Source organism: Bufo bufo, chromosome 3 (assembly GCF_905171765.1).
Source record: "Bufo bufo chromosome 3, aBufBuf1.1, whole genome shotgun sequence".
In the NCBI taxonomy this organism is placed as follows: domain Eukaryota; kingdom Metazoa; phylum Chordata; class Amphibia; order Anura; family Bufonidae; genus Bufo; species Bufo bufo.
Window position 1 is genome coordinate 99,337,105 of NC_053391.1, and position 18,846 is coordinate 99,355,950.

The following is an 18,846-nucleotide window of genomic DNA, read 5'->3' on the forward strand; positions in this document are numbered from 1 at the left end:
AAAATTATAGGAAAACAACCCTGCATAAGCAGGGAGTGTCTTGCCTCCTTGGACACTAAGCAAAAACTGGCAGTCTCACTCTCCAGGCTGAAGGGTATAGCTGATGGAGGAGGGGCTTACAGCTTTCACTTAGTGTCACGCCTCCTAGGGAGCAGAGCTATACCCATGGTTTCCTGTGTCCCCCAAGGAATATGGGCGAGAAATCCAAATGTTGCAACTCCTTTTCCTTAGGGTGTGAAGGAGAGGGACACAGTGAGGGAAGGATAATTTCCTTGTTGATATGGAAGTCGGTGACCACCTTCCGAAGAAAGGAAGGAACGGGCCGGAGAACCGCTTTATCCTTATGAAGAACCAGGAAGGGTTCTCTACAAGAAAGCACCGCCAACTCAGACACCCGTCTGATGGAAGTGATAGCTACAAGGAAAACGATATTCCAGGACAGGAGTCGGAGAGAAATCTCCCGCAGGGGCTCAAAGGGGGAAGCCTGGAGCACTAAGAGGACTAAATTCAGATCCCAAGGCGGTAAAGGAGGACGGTACGGAGGAACCGTATGTGCCACTCCCTGAAGAAAAGTCCTTACAGGACCGAGAGGGACCAGAGGACGCTGGAAAAAAATGGAAAGCGCCGAGACCAGACCCTTCAAAGAGCTAAGGGCCAGACCAAGGTCAAAACCTGATTGAAGAGGATGAACGTTTCGGCTTTCACAGAAATCCAGGAAGGACCTCCAGGTCCTGTAATAGATTCTGTACGAAGCAGGCTTCCTAGTGCAGATAATATCCACCGAAAAACCTCTTCGTTTTAGAATGGCGGTTTCAATGACCACGCCGTCAAACAAAGAGACCTTAAATGCTGATGGAAGACCGGTCCCTGCGAAAGCAGGTCGTCTCTGAGTGGCATTGACCAAGGAACGTCTCCCAGAAGGAGAACGAGGTCGGCGTACCACACACGACGGGGCCAATCTGGGACGACGAGGATCGTCGGAATGCCCTCCATTCTGATTTTCCGTAGAACCCTGGGCGGGAGAGGAAGGTGGGAATCCTCCGATTGAGCCTTGAGGCCATCAAGTCCACGTCGGGGCGACCCCAACTGAGACAGATCGCCTCGAATACCTCCGGGTGGAGGGACCACTCGCCCGGCTCTATCGTGATCCTGCTGAGGAAGTCCGCAGTCCAGTTCTCGACACCCGGGATGTAGATCGCTGAAATTGCCGGTACATGGGCTTCCGCCCATTGTAAGATCTTGGCAGATTCCTGCATCACCGTGAGGCTGCGTGTTCCCCCCTGGTGGTTGATGTACGCCACCGCCGTGGCGTTATCCGACTGGACTCTGACGGGGCGAACCCTCAGGAGGTGGGTCCAGTGCCGGAGGGACAGAAGAATCGCCCTGAGCTCCAGGACATTGATCGGGAGCTTGGACTCCAACCAAGACCATGTGCCTTGGACTGTCCTGGGAGGGAACACTCCTCCCCAAGCCATTAGACTGGCGTCGGTGGTAACAACCGTCCAGGAGATCGGAAGGAAGGACCTTCCCAGAACTGGAACCGACAGCCACCAACAAAGGGACATCCTCACCTGAGGAGAGAGGCCGATGGGATAGTCCAGGCTCTCTGAAGATTTGTCCCAGGAGGACAGGATCGCTCTCTGGAACGTGCGAGAGTGGAACTGGGCAAAGGGAATCGCCTCGAAACAGGCGACCATCTTCCCTAACGTCCTCATGCAGAGTCGAATAGACGGAATTCTTCAGTCGAGAAGAACCTTCACGGAATGGTGTAAGGCCAGTCGCTTGTCCGGAGTAAGGCGAATCAGTGCCGCGTCCATGTCTAGAAGCATACCCAGAAAGACCAATTGTCTGGAGGGTGTCAGAGAGGACTTCTGCAGGTTGACCAACCACCCGAAGCGTGCCAGGGCTTCCAGCGTGATCTGTACGCTTTTCGATGCCACGTGAGGAACCCCTAACGTGAGAGGCCCTCTTGACTCTAGGCTGTGGAAGATGGGTGTTCTTGCCCCCCATGGCCTCAGAAATAATTTCATCCAGCCGAGAACCAAAAAGACGGGCGCCGGCAAAGGGAAGTCCGACTAAAAAACACTTGGAAGTTGCGTCTGCTGCCCAGACCTTCAGCCAAAGCTTGCGGCGTAAGGTGACTGCAAGCGCCGAAGAGCGCGCGATTAGGGCGCCAGCGTCCAGGGACACCTCGCAGAGGAACTTCCCCACCTGGATGATCAGCTGTGCCAAGGATCAGAGATCCTGAGGAGGGACCTCGGATACCAAGTCCTGGTCCAGCTGGTTACCCCATTCAGAGATCGCCTTCGCCACCCACGCGGAGGCGAACACGGGCCTAAGTGCTGACCCTGTAGCAGCAAAGAGGGACTTCGTCAAGGATTCCATCCGACGATCTTCAGCTGACTGAAGGGAGGATCCATCAGCTATGGGAATAGCTGTATTTTTGGTGAGCCGCGCCACTGGTGGGTCCACCTTAGGAGGGGATGCCTACGTGGAAACACAATCCGCTGGAAAAGGATATAGGATGTCCAGTTTTTTGGGGATGGAAAAACGCATGTCTGGGTGATCCCAAGCCTTGGAAACCACCACCGAAAAATCATTATGGCGAGGAAACACCTTTGAGGCCTGTTTTGGATGGAAGAAAGATACCCTCTGTTGGTCAGTGGGGGGGGGGGGGGAATCGTCCTGCACCCAGAAGGTGTCGCGGATGGCAGCAATGAGGCTATCCACAGTGGAGGCCAACTTAGAAGGCTGCTCCGTATCCATATCCAAATTCTCAACCTCACCTTCGGATGGCACATCCCCAGGAGAAGAAAAATCTGAGTGAGACCGTACACATGGTGGAGCGGGAGATGCGTCAGAGGAAGAAACATGGTCTACTCTGGGCCGCTTTTGTGAATGCCGTGCGCTGACGGAATCACCGGGGGGGAAGTGGGGGTGGGGGGGTCGAGCAAGAAGCTCTGGAGGGTGCATCTGAGGGAGGTGCAGCCTGCGCTGGTGGCGGATTCTCAACCAAGCGACCCACTACCACTATAGATAGGGTGGATTGGGAGATTTGAGCAAGGTTTTCCACCGCCTGAGAGAGCGTTCTGGCCCAATCTGGTAACTCAGATGCCAGAGGGGGAGCAGCGGTATGGGCTGAAGGGGGATGGGGGACCCTGCCTGGGCATCTGACAAGCAGTGCAGACAGAATCCTGTTGCCCGCAAGGGATTTTTGCCTGACATATAGCGCAGGCATAATGGACAGCTATTGGCCGCGGAAGAACCCCAGAGGGATCAGACATGGTGTAACCAGGAGATACCTGAGACTGGAGGGATACAATGACCTGAGGAGAGGAGCAGCAGCTCTTACCAGGACCAGGAGACGCCGTCCGAGAAAGTCCGGAGAGAACTGGCTGAGGCAGGAAGAGAAGGTCCCGTCCCCTCAGGTTCTGCATCCCTCCTCAGAGCCGCTGCGATGCGCACGCGTCAATTAACCCCTGCATTGCCGGAATCACCCCCTCGCTGTGTCCCCCTGTGCCAGGGCAGCGCCAGAAAGCAGGCAGCCGGACGTTCGTATCTGGAGTAGAATCGCCGCCGGAGCTTGTCTTGGAGTTGCACTGTAAGCGCTCGCCGTCTAAGCCGCTAGGCTCCGCCCACTCCCAACCCGATGCAGGCCATGTCGGTGTCTCAGCGCTGCTGAGGAAGTACAGGCTGCCGCCGCTGATAATCAAGACACCTCGCCGGTCTTGACCAAGGAACGTCTCCCCTCCATCCTGTGTCAGAGTGGAGATATGCTATGGTGCCCTTCCATGGAAGGGAGGTAGATAGTACAGCCAGAGCGGGTGGGCGCGACGGCCTGGAGCAGGCATCTACTTATCTGTCCAGCCGCCATGTTCACCCTTCCTCTTCTCGAGCTACTGGTACCGTAGTGGCAGGAAGCTGGAAGAGGGACTTGGACGGGTGACCCTGGCGGGATGCAGGGGAGCGAGGCTGCCCTGGTCCACTTTGTCTTCTTGTGGGGGAGGAGGCAGCGTGGCACTAGAAAAAAACTGAAGCTCTCTCTCCAGGCTGGAGGGGGTATAGCTGCCAGGGGAGGAGCCAACAGCTTTTACTAGTGCCAACGCCTCCTAGAGGACATAGCTATACCCACGGTTCCTGTATCCCCCAATGAATATGGGCGAGAAAATACAGTAGTCTCCTCAACCCCTTTTGTGTTTACAAGCTGCCCACATTAATGTGCTGTACAGGCACTTAACCACTGCAGTGGTCTCGGGTGACCTTCTAAGCTAGTTTATGCCTAAATCAACATATATTTTTGATCTGGGCATAAATCAGCTAAGATTGATTGTTCAAAAAAAAAGTCAGTTTGATTGAATTATCATAGAACAGCTTTCTGCAACTGCTATGTAGTGTAAAGGTAGAAGCTACAGAAGCCAAACGGTGCAACATTTTTAATAAAAACCTATTACAAAAATGTTTCTTTTCAATAATAACAAAAATAGTTCTGAAGGTATCAATAGCCCTTTAAAGGGGTTTTCCGAGACTTTAGAACTGATGACCTCTGTATAGATTGTCAATATCTGATCAGTGGGGGTCCGACACCCGGGACCTCCTCTGATCAACTGTTCAAGAAAGCAAACGTGCTCACAGTAGCACCATGGCCTTCTCTCAGCTTCCCCTAGGCCAGTGACGACACGTTCATCGATCACGTGGCCTAGGCGCAGCTCAGCCCCATTCAAGTAAATGAGTGAGGTACCAAGCAAAGCCACTATACAATGTACGGCGTGGTGCTTAGTAAGCACGGAGAAAGCCGTGGTATTCACAGGAGCGCCATAGCCTTCTCAAACAGCTGACCGGCGGGGGTCTCCCGGGTGTCAGACCCCCACCAATCAGATACTGATGACCTATCCAAACCTCTTTAAAGAGCATAGAAAGACTGACCTCCAGCCAACGTTGGCTATCTTCTCCATCGCTTGGATTGCTCTCAGTGGTTGCAAAGTACTGCATGCTGTCCAGCTGGCATGTCCACGAAGTCTTCTGCTTCAGAGTGTCTCCATACCAGGAAGGATAATGTTGGCACTGCAAGAGCTGAGCTTTTGCTGCAGACACAATCACGCAACCTTCAGTTTCTGCTCCTCGTAGCACCATCTGTAGTCAAGATATATGCACATGGGATCAGAGAACCAAGGTAAACTATAAAACTATGCATAAAACAGAAAAAATAATGGTACATTGCTTTAAGGCTGTACTATAGGTTAATCTATGTTTTGGCTTGGATTACATAGCATGCAGGTATTTTTATTTTATACTGTAGCCCTATTATATCCCTAAAATTCAGACTGTACAAAAATAGATAAAGAAGAAAATAAAATCCAGCAGACTATCTAATCGGAGTAGCCTGCCTGGCACATCATAGAGGAAACAGGGGTCAACATGAGGCAAAGGTGTAAGCTTCTGGGTTCCAATACAAAATGTATGCCAGGGCCCCACACCTACCATGTGCCATTTATATTACTGAGCTTTGGCACCTCTTCAGGCACCACTGACTGGATGTGACTGCTACTTTGTGCATTAGGCATACATTTTCTTTCCTGGGAGATAAATGCAGCCAGTTTGTCAGGGAGCTAAGAGTATCCCATGTGCATGATCAGCTTTAACTTTACTAGCTAAAAGAAAACCCATAGAAAAGATAAAATAACAAAAAACTAAAATCTAGTAAATACCAATACAGGAGCGCATGGCTTGACATTGTTGAGCCTAAAAATGCAGAGCTCCTCTATTAAAATCTTCAAACTTTAATGGAATCCAGACCAGACCTGTATCATTTTTCAATATAGATTACCATTAAAGTTTGAAATGAAATAATAGCAGGGTGCTGGATTTTTACATACTTTCTTTGAGGATTAACTATCAAGCTTCAGCATCCAGGATTGTGTGTATTGCAGCACAGTCCCTTTGACTTCAATGGAGCTGTATTACAATTCTAGATACACCCACCATGGACATTGTGGTGATGTGAAGAAAGCAATTTTTTTTTCTAATCCTATAAAACCCCTTGAACTATCTACAAATCACTCATCCGATGAACTAAACACTCTTCACTTGCCCTGTGCTTAAAAGCTATGTACACCTTCGGGAGTATTATTTTTAAAGATTTTATTTTACTCATTTTGGGCTTAAAATCATTTTTTCAATTGGTCTTTATTAAAAATCTTTAGCTGTTTCTGAGATACATGGGGAAAAATAAAATACAAAATTCAGTCTGTTTGCCAGTTGTGACTTTTTGATGAATGCAGTCATCTGAAGGTTCATGTATTTGTGCCTGGCAGCTGAAGGCATCTGTGTTGGTCCCATGTTCATATATGCTTGTATTGCTGAGATTTTTTTTTTCTATATATGCAAATGAGGCTCTAGGAGCAATGGTGGCATTGCCATTGCAGACAGAGCTGAGGCCATTGCTCCTAGAGGCTCTTTTGCATATACTAAGGGCTCTTTCACACCTGCGTTATTGTCTTCCGGCATAGAGTTCCGTCGTCGGGGCTCTATGCCGGAAGAATCCTGATCAGGATTATCCTAATGCATTCTGAATGGAGAGTAATCCGTTCAGGATGCATCAGGATGTCTTCAGTTCCGGTACGGAACGTTTGTTGGCCGGAGAAAATACCGCAGCATGCTGCGCTTTTTGCTCCGGCCAAAAATCCGGAACACTTGCCGCAAGGCCGGATCCGGAATTAATGCCCATTGGAAGGCATTGATCCGGATCCGGCCTTAAGCTAAACGTCGTTTCGGCGCATTGCCGGAGCCGACATTTAGCTTTTTCAGAGTGGTTACCATGGCTGCCGGGACGCTAAAGTCCTGACAGCCATGGTAAGTGTAGTGGGGAGCGGGGGAGCAGTGTACTTACCGTCCGTGCGGCTCCCCGGGCGCTCCAGAGTGACGTCAGGGCGCCCCAAGCGCATGGATCACGTGATCCATGTGATCACGTCATCCATGCGCATGGGGCGCTCTGACGTCATTCTGGAGCGCCCCGGGAGCCGCACGGACTGTAAGTATACCTCTCCCCCGCTCCCCGCTCCTACTATGGCAACCAGGACTTTAATAGCGTCCTGGGTGCCATAGTAACACTGAAAGCATTTGGAAGACGGTTCCGTCTTCAAATGCTTTCAGTACACTTGCGTTTTTCCGGATCCGGCAGGCACCTCCGGCAACGGAAGTGCATGCCGGATCCCAACAACGCAAGTGTGAAAGAGGCCTAAAACTCAGCAATGCGGGCACATATGAACATGGGACCAACACAGATGCCTTCAGCTGCAAAGTGCACATGTAACAGTTCAGTCAATTACATAGGTACAAATGTGCTGACAGATGCTCTTTAAACCGTATTCTTATTAGTTTGAGAAAAATCAATCTATAAGTGTAGCAGACTGATTTTTTAACTCTTGTATCTCAGAAACAGCTGAACATTTTTAATAAAGACCAATTTTAAAAAAAATATCTTTTTTTAGCCCAAAATGAGAAAAATGAGATTGTAAAAATGCCCCTGAAGATGTACACATCCTTTAACTATAGATTGCATTACTGTGCCAACAATACCTACCTGGCAGTTTACCAGCTCAATGAGCCAGTTGTGGTTGTAGATATCGTTGTCTTGACAGGCAGCTTTACCACACAACTGCTCACTCACTCCAGATTCTTCTTCTGTGAACACCACAAACTTATCAGTCTCTTCAATGAGCTTCTGCAGCATGTCTGCTCCTAGAGTAACCCATGTGGACAAAAGTGATCAGTAGATGACACAGAGAGCGAGATGCCAGCAAATGTGCCAATACATCTGAAGTAACCACGTGATAAAGGCAACGTTTCACACCTCCTGATGGAGATCTCTCAATCCGTCCAGTAACAACAGGGGGTGCTACTTTTTTGGATGGAGGAAAGCCGCGCATGGAGCCCCGTTTTATCTTCTTAGTTTGCAGTTGTGCGTCAATTTTTAGTCCTTTTAAGGCCTCTGTGGAAAGATTGCGCTTCAGTATGGCTGCTTTTTTGTAGCCGTCGTACAGCCCAAATGCTATATCTCTGTTTAATGTTGTCCATGATGCACGAAGATCGACCAGGTGCAGGCGATGGGTGTATGTAGGGTTCTCCTCACCAGTCGCAGACAATTCCTGTCAGGCAGTAAGAGAAATGTTAGACAAATTATTTTATACTCCAATTCCAGGTTTGACCGTTATAAAGCAGAATATATATGGTGAATAACTAAAACAGCACCGTCTTGTGTCAGGTTTCCCAACCAAGGAACTGCAACAAACCATGTCCTGAGGATTTCCAGAAATAAAACACATGTACAATATTAAAGAGATAAGTTATTTTAGAAAACACCCTTTTTGGGAATGTTTAGTTAAAGGAAACCTGTCACCATGAAAATGCAGCGTAAGGCTACTTTCACAATAGCGTTCAGAGAGGATCCGTCTGGTGTCTGCACAGACGGATCCTCTCCTATAATGCAGACGTTTGGATCCGTTCAGAACGGATCCGTCTGCATTATAGTTTAGAAAAAATTCTAAGTGTGAAAGTAGCCTGAACGGATCCGTCCAGACTTTACATTGAAAGTCAATGGGGGACGGATCCGTTTAAAGATTGAGCCATATTGTGTCAACTTCAAACGGATCCGTCCCCATTGACTTACATTGTAAGTCTGGACGGATGCGTTTGCCTACGCATGGCCAGGCGGACACCCAAACGCTGTAAGCAGCATTCGGGTGTCCGCCTGCTGAGCGGAGCAGAGGCTGAACGCTGCCAGACTGATGCATTCTGAGCGGATCCGCATCCACTCAGAATGCATTGGGGCTGGACGGATGCGTTCGGGGCCGCTTGTGAGAACCTTCAAACGGAGCTCACGAGCGGAGCCCCGAACGCTAGTGTGAAAGTAGCCTAATCTGCAGGCAGCATGTTATACAGTAAGGAGCTGAGCAGATTGATATATAGCTGTATGGGAAAAGATTCATTATAGCTTGTATTGTATACATTTATATTTATGCTGATTTGGGGCTTTGAAGTCCAGGAGGCGGTCCTATCAGTGATTGACAGCTTTCTCTGTATACACAGTCATAGCGGGAAGGCCGTCAGTCATAGAATACGTGCGCTGCGCTTCTCTTATTTTCTTACCTGTCTTTCATAACTCAGTGACGATAGGCTGAGCAGATGGGTTTTCTGCACAAGATTGTCAATCTGGTGGTCTGCGGTTTCATCGCAAGCAGAAGCCATCAGATGCACGGTTACCAGGTTTAATTTGCTGGTCATCTGGGGCACACTCCATTCTGAGATTAGGCGACGCATTACCGTGCCAGCTGTGAGGGAAACGCTATATTAGAGCATAACGCATAAACGATTCAACATAGGCTTTGTTAAATAAGAGGAATAATACTCAGTATATCAGTCGACAGCTTCTTATGGAGGTTACTATCTAACTATTGTAAAGAGTGATCAGCATGCAAACACTACATAGGAATGGACGATGCATCTCATAAAAAGGTGAGGTCTCGCCCTGGGGGGCTAGCGTATTTAAAGACAACCTTTCACCACTTCTGACATGTCTGACATTCTCTGCGAAATAACAATTCTGGAGTACCGTTTTTCATAACTGAGTGCTGCCGTTCCTCCTAGAAAACTATGCATCAATTGACAACTGGGTGTGACCATTCAACTTGCCAAAGAGGTGTGTCCCCACACTGCCCGAGACTGGCAGTATTGATTACATAGTGTCAGAGTGTGCAGGGAGGAACCCCCAACTGGAAATACCCAGTTATCAATTTATTCAGAAATTTCTAGGTGGAATAACAGAAGAACTCTTTGAGTTTAAAGTCAATTAAGCCATCCTGGTGATGTTTTAGTAATCTAAGATTTGTATGCAGTCATTTGCAATCATTTTGAGTGATCTGCAAGGTTAAGGTTTCTGCTGTGATTTACCTTGTGGGATAAGCCTCTGCACTCCGCGTGTAAAGATTTCGCCCTGGCTGCATTCAACCTGGATTCCACGCTGTTGTGCAAATGATGCCCAATAGTGGATCTTGAAACAGGACATGGATACAGCCGGTGTCAAATTTATTTATTTTTTATGTTTTTGAATAAGGAGTCAGTAGGTCTGGACTACTTACCTGCAGTTGTGGAAATAAGGCAGTGTAAGAAAGCTGCTTATAGTGCTGTCCCAGCTTTTTTTTTCCTGGCTTCAAGTTATTAAAAAGTTTTCCCCGGCAGATTGGGCGACCCACACTGCTCCACGTTGCCCAGAAATTCTGCATCCAGCGTAAGGTAGTGCTATAAACCAAGATTCGAGGCTGGCAGACTTCTGAACATAAAATAAGGTTATGAATTAGAAAAGCACTTGAAAAGTGCCGATTATCCTAAGGGACTTGCTTCACAGGGATCTCAACCAGACACCTACTGTACGGATAAGGAGCAATAACTCAGAAACAGTGCTGCCTACAGCACGGTCTGGTGTCTCTGAATAAGTCATGAGTCAAGCCTTTCTCAGGGGTCGGACATTGACTTATGGAGTAGCTGCCTATAGGTGGCACTAGAGACACAGTCTTCTTCTAGAGAAGAGCCAATTTGTATAAGGAAACAACCACAAGGCATAGTCGTGTTGTGATGTGGACACACTGCAGTCGAGTACCACGTGGCGATGAGAGTCTCAGCGGGCTCTAATAAAACCAATTAGTACTGCACTATTTAGATTGAATTGGTAATGGCTGTGCGGCACCTGCAATACCATGCAGCCATTAATAATGCAGACCACTTAAACAGTGCAGTTCTAATTAGATTAATCCTAGCTACCCTATGTCCAGACCCAGGGAGCCCCATTTCCGGGTTTATTTTACCACAGACAGGGAGCTTCCTACCCATCTCTGAGATGGTGAAATGATGAAGGGCTGGCTGTCTGGTTCAGTTCATTAGCTAAGCCAAACTCTTCTCTGTCCCTGTATCAGCCATGACGGAGAAGGGGACAGCTTAGCTAATGAACTGAGTTAGACCCGTTAATGCATGTCATTGTCACAAGGGGGCACTTCACCACCTGTGTCAGAACGAACACGAAGTGGGACAGAAGGTGTAACTATTGTTTCCCACCACTTCTGACATGTGATGGAAGTCTGTGAACCAAGCCCTTCATTGTTGACTTGAAGGGGCTGCATCATACTTAATCAGCTTCCACTGCCTTCGATCAAGAGAGGTGAGGACAGATCAAAGACTCTGGAACATGTCAGAAGTAGAGCGAAACCACACACTTTCATTTCAGAAGTGCTATTCAGAACGCAGAGACCCAGTAGGTTACCTACCAGCATGCGACTGGGTTAAATCCATTTTGATTGAGAGTATGAGGTTCTCGGAACGGAAGGCACGATAAGAGTCATGAGGCTGAATGGCGGAGAATTCTGCAATGACGTCAGGGGAGCGAAGTGCTACATTATGGTGATCATGTGGGTTTCCGTGGCACAGCCACTGCATATCGAAAGTCATACAGAGGTCCGGCAAGTGAAGGAAGCAGCAATCATCATACCTACAGATTATAAATCACATTTTATGTAAAAAGTTAGGCCATGTTCACAAACACGCATTGACGTATAGGCATATGGGTCAAATGTATCCATAAGCTTTCATAAATCAAATCTACGCCAGTTTCTTTTCAGCATATGTCTGGGCAGTATGCATCGTTATACATTTTAAGTGTACAGGAAAGTATAGTCGACTGAACTTTCTAATACAAAGATATCCCACAAAAAAGTAAATGGCATACAGTAGCATACATCCAAGCTAAGCTATAGGTTTGGCATATATGCCAAACATGCACTGTGAGCTTGGTGTGAACATTGCCTTAGGGTAGATACAGTTATGATACTTTGAAATTCACAAACACTGTGCCTATAAAGAAGCTGTAGAAGTGACGGGAGTCTAAAAACGGAGGATATGCGGTATATAATGGAGAATTCAGCTATGCAGACTCACTTGGAAGCTGTGCGGACATTGACATCCAAGTCCCCTTTAAAGACGAACTGCCCTGGATTCCAGATGAACTTAAGCCGGTTCCACTCCCAGTGCATGTTCTCCGTGGTATTATATGGGTCCTAAAGAAGAAAAAAAGAACTCTTACATTCATAGAATTTTACATGCAAAACATTGAAAACATTGCTGACACCTTTACCTCAGTTGCCAGTTGATGAAGATTAGCTTGTTCAATGTCCATGCTGAAATGTCCATGAAGCAGCAGCCTGCTCTTGTCCCACCATGGTAATGGAGCACTGGGGTCCACAGAAGGTTTGGTAAGAAGGTCAACATACTGCCCTACTAAGGTCCAGGCTGGGTCCCAACAAGGTCCCCAAACGATGGTGTATAGCTGAATTTCAGCTGCAAAATAAACCCACAACTTCATAACAACCTCAGAAGTCAGATTTCTGGCGAGATCAAAAACATATCCATGAATTACTAACTCCTGAAGGGGGTTCCCCCTTGGATATTCATAAATGTCTAATAGGTGCAGGTTCCAACTCTAGAACCCTCGCTTTTTGGGTGAATGGGGGTCCTTGCAAACACCATTCATCTATTTAGAGTTGCTGGAGGAATTGCTGCATTGTACATAGAAGAAAAGCTTAAAGGGGTTCTCCAGGAATTAAAAATTTATAAATACTTAAATATTATTTTATAATAAATATATTCTCAAATACCTTTCATTACTTAGAATGGCTTGTTTTGTCTGGGGAGCAATCATTAGGAGAAATAAAATGCCCGCCGTCCTATCAGTACACACAAAACCTGTCCTAATCACACAGGAGGACAAGTTACTTCACCACAATGAACCATAGTGCTGCCTCATCCTCCTCTCTGCTCGGCTTGTCAGGAATCATGATCCTGAAAACAGGTGAATCGCTGTGGGAATGGAGATGATGAGAGGGGGGTGAGGATGCAGCTAATGAGCAGCAGCTCTTTTATGCAGTCTCCATTACCACAGTCTGTCCTGTCCATCCTCTCTGTACTTCATGTCTCCTCATGAACTAAATTCCCCAGAGATTCAGCTAAAGTTCTTATCGGCTATATTCAGGATCATAATCCCTGACAAGTAGAGAGGAGGAGGAGGAGGCAGCTCTTTAACTCAGTGTTGTAAAGTAACTTGTCCTCATGTGTGATCAGGACAGGTTTTGTGTGAACTGATGGGACAGCGGACATTTTGTTTCCCCTGATGATTGCTCCCCAGACAAAACGAGCCATTTTAAATAATGAAAGGTATTTGAGAATATATTTATAATAAAGTAATATTTAAGTATTTTAATTTTCTTAATTCCCAGAGAACCCCTTTAAAGAAGCACTCTCTGCAAAACTTGGTCAGATGGTAATGTACACAAAGCATATATGGCATCTGTAATATATATTTTTTAAATGGAGGCCATAAATGTGATTTGAACAGAACTTTAACTCCCTTTAATTTTCTTATGCACTTTTCCTTAAAGGGGTTGTCCAATTAAGACATCTTACCCCTATCGCAAGAGTCCGACCGCTGAACGAGGGTCTGTGCTCCCCAATTAGAAAAAAGTGGCGGTCACTCATGCGTGCCATCACTCCATTCAGCTCTATGGGGCTACTCGAGATAGCTTAGCACTTGTACTTGGCTATGTCTGGTAGTCCCATGGAGGTAAATGGAGAGGCGGGCAAGCATGCATGTCTTGTGATCAGGGGAGGCCCCAGTGGTTGGACCTCCGCCAATCAGTCACTTGTCCCATGAAGATGTCACCATTGCTCTTGTTGCACCCAAGGTCCAATCCTTCCTATGGTCAGCCTCTCCCTGGCTGCTTTGATTAACAGGGACAGGCAGTGGCCACAAAAGTGGAGCTTGGGTGCAACAAGAGCAATGGCGATTGCCCTCATTGCACCAAAGGCCTAAATTGAATATCAAGAAGTATAAGCGTATGATAACTCGGGAAAAGAGAGTCTTAAATCAAAAAAAGAAAAACTGTTTTAATCACAGCTACGTGTCTATACAGTTTGATAGGAAGTTCGCTGCAGAGAGATTCCCTTTAAAGCTGAAAAAGTAGTAAAAATATTTACGGCGCTTACAGTGAAAATCATGGAAGAACTTTAATGGTGGCATGTTCCTCTCCACTGTGGAATCACCCCATGGAGCTCCTAATTGTACAACTTGCTTTCTGCGTGCACTGGCCTGTCCAAGTTGCTCAGCACCCAGCAGTCTCCCAGAAAGATGCCAGTCCCGGATCTCAAAGAGATATCTAGGGTAGTCACGGATCCGCACTGCAATTAAAGGATATGAGAAATTGTTACCATCCAGACTATATCTAATATATATATATATATATATATATATATATATATATATATATATATATATATATATATATACACACACACACACAGTGCAGACCAAAAGTTTGGACACACCTTCTCATTCAAAGAGTTTTCTTTATTTTCATGACTTTGAAGGCATCAAAACTATGAATTAACACATGTGTAATTATATACATAACAAACAAGTGTGAAACAACTGAAAATATGTCATATTCTAGGTTCTTCAAAGTAGCCACCTTTTGCTTTGATTACTGCTTTGCACACTCTTGGCATTCTCTTGATGAGCTTCAAGAGGTAGTCCCCTGAAATGGTCTTCCAACAGTCTTGAAGGAGTTCCCAGAGATGCTTAGCACTTGTTGGCCCTTTTGCCTTCACTCTGCGGTCCAGCTCACCCCAAACCATCTCGATTGGGTTCAGGTCCGGTGACTGTGGAGGCCAGGTCATCTGGCGCAGCACCCCATCACTCTCCTTCATGGTCAAAAAGCCCTTACTTTCAAAGTTTTCCCAATTTTTCTAGCTGACTGACTGACCTTCATTTCTTAAAGTAATGATGGCCACTCGTTTTTCTTTACTTAGCTGCTTTTTTCTTGCCATAATACAAATTCTAACAGTCTATTCAGTAGGACTATCAGCTGTGTATCCACCTGACTTCTCCTCAACGCAACTGATGGTCCCAACCCCATTTATAAGGCAAGAAATCCCACTTATTAAACCTGACAGGGCACACCTGTGAAGTGAAAACCATTTCAGGGGACTACCTCTTGAAGCTCATCAAGAGAATGCCAAGAGTGTGCAAAGCAGTAATCAAAGCAAAAGGTGGCTACTTTGAAGAACCTAGAATATGACATATTTTCAGTTGTTTCACACTTGTTTGTTATGTATATAATTCCACGTGTTAATTCATAGTTTTGATGCCTTCAGTGTGAATCTACAATTTTCAGTCATAAAAATAAAGAAAATTCTTTGAATGAGAAGGTGTTCCCAAACTTTTGGTCTGTACTATATTTATATATATATATATATATATATATATTATATATATATATATATATATATATATATACACAAAATGGGGAAAATAAAATATACTTCAGACCGGCAGCAGTATGAATATTAAATTATATCAAAGTAGGGAAGCTAATCTAATCTTCCCCCGATGGAAAATGAAATATTTGAACTCTGACTAATAAGATTTCCCACTCTACAGATAAAGCTCCAATCAAACATGCCTCCACAAAGGCGGGAATGAGATGGTTTCCCGTCAGTCACTGGCTGCCAAAAAAACAAATGACAAACGGAGGACAGAGCACCCTCTTGGTGACCAAGAAACTAGTCTCATGACAGCAAATGTGGCTACCAATGTCAGCTGTCAGACAACTGCACCCCGATTGGAAACGGAAATGAGAATGTAGAGAAACAAAGAATTAGATGGGCAGGTTGCTGAGGCTATAGTACTTTCATCAAGGGCACCAAAACCAGATAGCATGGTGGCCAACATGAAAAAAAATCCATAACAATTAATGGCTATGTACACTTTCGGACGTTTTCGCCTACCAGTATAAAAAACTAGATTTTTGGGAACTCACCTGTAAAATCTCTTTCTCGCTTTATTCATTGGGGGACACAGGACCGTGGGTATAGCTTGCTGCTGCCACTAGGAGGCAACACTAGGCTGAAAACTGTTAGCTCCTCCCCTGCCAGCTCTACCCCCCTCCAGTCTGGAGAGAGCATATCAGTTTGTGCTCCAACAGTAGGAGAAGCAGAATTAAACTGAAAACCAAACAAGAACTGCACACTGCCATAAGACCAAACCAAAAACAAGGTCCCAACTGGAAACCCATGGACCCCACATGCTGCACTAAGAACATTGGGTGGGTGCTTTGTCCCCCAATGAATAAAGCGAGAAAGAGATTTTACAGGTGAGTTCACAAAAATCTAGTTTTATCGCTCATATCATTAGGGGACATAGGACCGTGGGACATCCTAAAGCAGTCCCCGGGGAGGGAAGACAACACCCCCAAGAAAACAACCCTCTCATGAAAGTCACTACACTGCGGCCTGCAATACTCTGCTGCCGAGAGCAGCATCCGCCGAGGCCAGAGTGCACCCGGTAAAATTTTGTGAAAGTGTGTAAGGAGGACCAGGTCGCCGCCTTACACAATTGGGATGCAGAAGCATGGTGTAGGTGAGCCAAAGAAGCCCCGACCACTCTGGTAGAGTGAGCCATGATCCCAGGAGGAGGCACCTTGTCGCTGGAGCGATAAGCCTCGGCAATTGCAGACCGAATCCACCTGGCAATCATCACCTTGGAGACCGCCAAACCCTTACGAGGACCCTCTGGGACGACAAAGCATCCGTGCACCGAAAGGGGGCCACTACTGACAAGTAAGTCTTCAAAGCCCGCACCACGTCCAGACGATGGAGCAAGACCTCCCTCGGATGAGAAGGCTGCGGACAAAACGAGGGCAGAACAATGTCCTCGTTAACGTGAAAAGCTGATACTACCTTTGGTAGAAAAGATGGCACGGGGCTCCTTGCAAGAAAGAGCCGCCAGTTCTGAAACCCTCCGGATGGATGTGATGGCCACTAAAAAGGCTACTTTCCAGGAGAGCAAGCGAAGAGAGACCTCTCTCAGAGTTTCAAATGGAGCGGCCTGGAGAGGTATTGGCCGGGTCAGACATGTGTGCCACAGCTACACTACGCTGGAGGGGGTAGCGATGTTCCTACCAGAAATAGCGGTAACCCAGGTCCTGTATCTCACCAACGCTGAGAAGAGCCGACAGAGGGGAGGGACGCTGTCGCGGCGGGAAAGATGGCTCCTCCCCCCTGGACGCTGAGGAGCCTGACCGGAGAGAATTACCTCAAGCCACGCCCCCTGAATGTCCGCTCTGTATTGCCCGATAAGGGAAAACCAAAAATGAGTGCCGCCATGACTGCAGGAGGAAGGAAGATGACTCCGCAGAGTACCCCCGCCGAGCGCCGCAATGCGCGGTGACATTAACCCCCACGACATGCCGGAGCGCCGTGGCGGCAGTTAACCCCCGCATGACTAGTGAGACATGGCCAGGAACGCTACCCCCCTCTCCAGGGCTGCATTGGGACTTGTGAGGGGGAGAAAGGGGGAAGGACCGCCGGTGGTACATACTCACCTGTCTTCATCTGTGATATTCACCCTTCCTCGTCAAACCAGCAGTGCCACCTCTACGGCCGCTGGCACCAAAGTGGCAGGGGACCAGGCAGTAAAGGGTTTGGAACAGGTGGGTCTCTTGCTTGCGGAAGCAGGGGAGCTAGGCTGCCCTGGTCCACTTGTCTTCTTGGGGGAGGCAAGGCGGTGGGAAAACCGACACCGGCCAGCCTCCCGGGGAGACAGAGCAGCTTTGTTGCTCTGTGTCCCCGAACCTGTGAGAAAAGAGATTAAAATAACATAAAATAAAATAAATCACAGAGCCACCCTGCTAAGCAGGGAGGTCTGCCTCCTACGACACCAAGCTAAAAACGGATATGCTCTCTCCAGACTGGAGGGGGTATAGCTGGCAGGGGAGAAGCTAACAGTTTTCAGCCTAGTGTCGCTCCTAGTGGCAGGAGCAAGCTATACCCACAGTCCTGTGTCCCCCAATGATATGAGCGAGAAATATAAAAATATCCACAAAATGTGTACATAGCCTTTAATAGGAATGTTTCTCTACATCTTTCTAAAATGTGGGAACAAAAAAACGGCAGTGTGAACTGAGGCTACCTTTAAATACACTGTATTAAAGGGAACTGGTCAGCAGCTTCATGCTTGAAGCATGGAGAGCATGAAAAGCCGTCAGGTTCCCTGGTAGAAAACTGCTATGTTTTACTCTGAAAAGGCTGTGACGTTACAGAGAAACCACAGGGAGATTTATTAAGACCAGCGCTTAGTACCAGGGCTGTGGAGTCGGAGTCAATTTTGGGTACCTGGAGTCGGAGTCGGCAAAAAATGAACCGACTCAGACTCCTACTAGATTTAAATTGGAATAAAATGTCCCAATTCACAAAGTTATAATTACCGTATTTTTCGCCCTATAAGACGCACCTGCGTTTTTGGAGGAGGAAAATAAGAAAAAAAAAATTTTGAACCAAAAGGTGTGCTTTTGGTGGGTTTTGAACTAATGGTGGTCTGTGGATGGCACTGTTATGGGGGCATCTGTGGATGGCACTGTTATGGGGGCATCTGTGGATGACACATATATAGCATCTTAGCTTATGTGTCATCCACAGATCCCCCCCATAACAGTGTCCCTGTATGGTGAATGGGGGTCGGCATCTGTTTCTGTAATGGCAGCGGGGCCCGGTGCCTCCTTCATTTATAAAGTGGGTGGAGCAGGCGCGTGACGTAGTGAGCTACGCTATGAGCGCCCACCCGGCCTCCTGACTGCCAAGAAGTTAGTAGTAAGTAGTACAGCGCTAGATTTAAGATGATTGGAATACTTTAACAATACCCACAAGTTAGATATGATTACTGTATACTACAGTGAGCGGGGCCCGGTGTAGTAGAAT

General features: G+C 47.0%; 1 protein-coding gene across 3 annotated transcripts in view; it reads right to left on the reverse strand.

Annotated features, from left to right (window-relative positions):
* KIAA0100 (KIAA0100 ortholog) overlaps positions 1-18,846 on the reverse strand; it is a 92,453-nt gene that overhangs the window by 25,113 nt on the left and 48,494 nt on the right. For all 3 annotated transcript variants that reach the window (XM_040423398.1, XM_040423397.1, XM_040423396.1), the window contains exons 17-26: positions 14,080-14,271; positions 12,176-12,378; positions 11,980-12,098; positions 11,313-11,533; positions 10,134-10,324; positions 9,946-10,045; positions 9,145-9,326; positions 7,850-8,144; positions 7,580-7,737; positions 4,924-5,130 (exon numbers count right to left, since the gene is read on the reverse strand). In XM_040423398.1, coding sequence (XP_040279332.1) covers positions 4,924-5,130; positions 7,580-7,737; positions 7,850-8,144; positions 9,145-9,326; positions 9,946-10,045; positions 10,134-10,324; positions 11,313-11,533; positions 11,980-12,098; positions 12,176-12,378; positions 14,080-14,271 — 1,868 coding nt within the window. The remainder of the gene's footprint in view (positions 1-4,923; positions 5,131-7,579; positions 7,738-7,849; positions 8,145-9,144; positions 9,327-9,945; positions 10,046-10,133; positions 10,325-11,312; positions 11,534-11,979; positions 12,099-12,175; positions 12,379-14,079; positions 14,272-18,846) is intronic.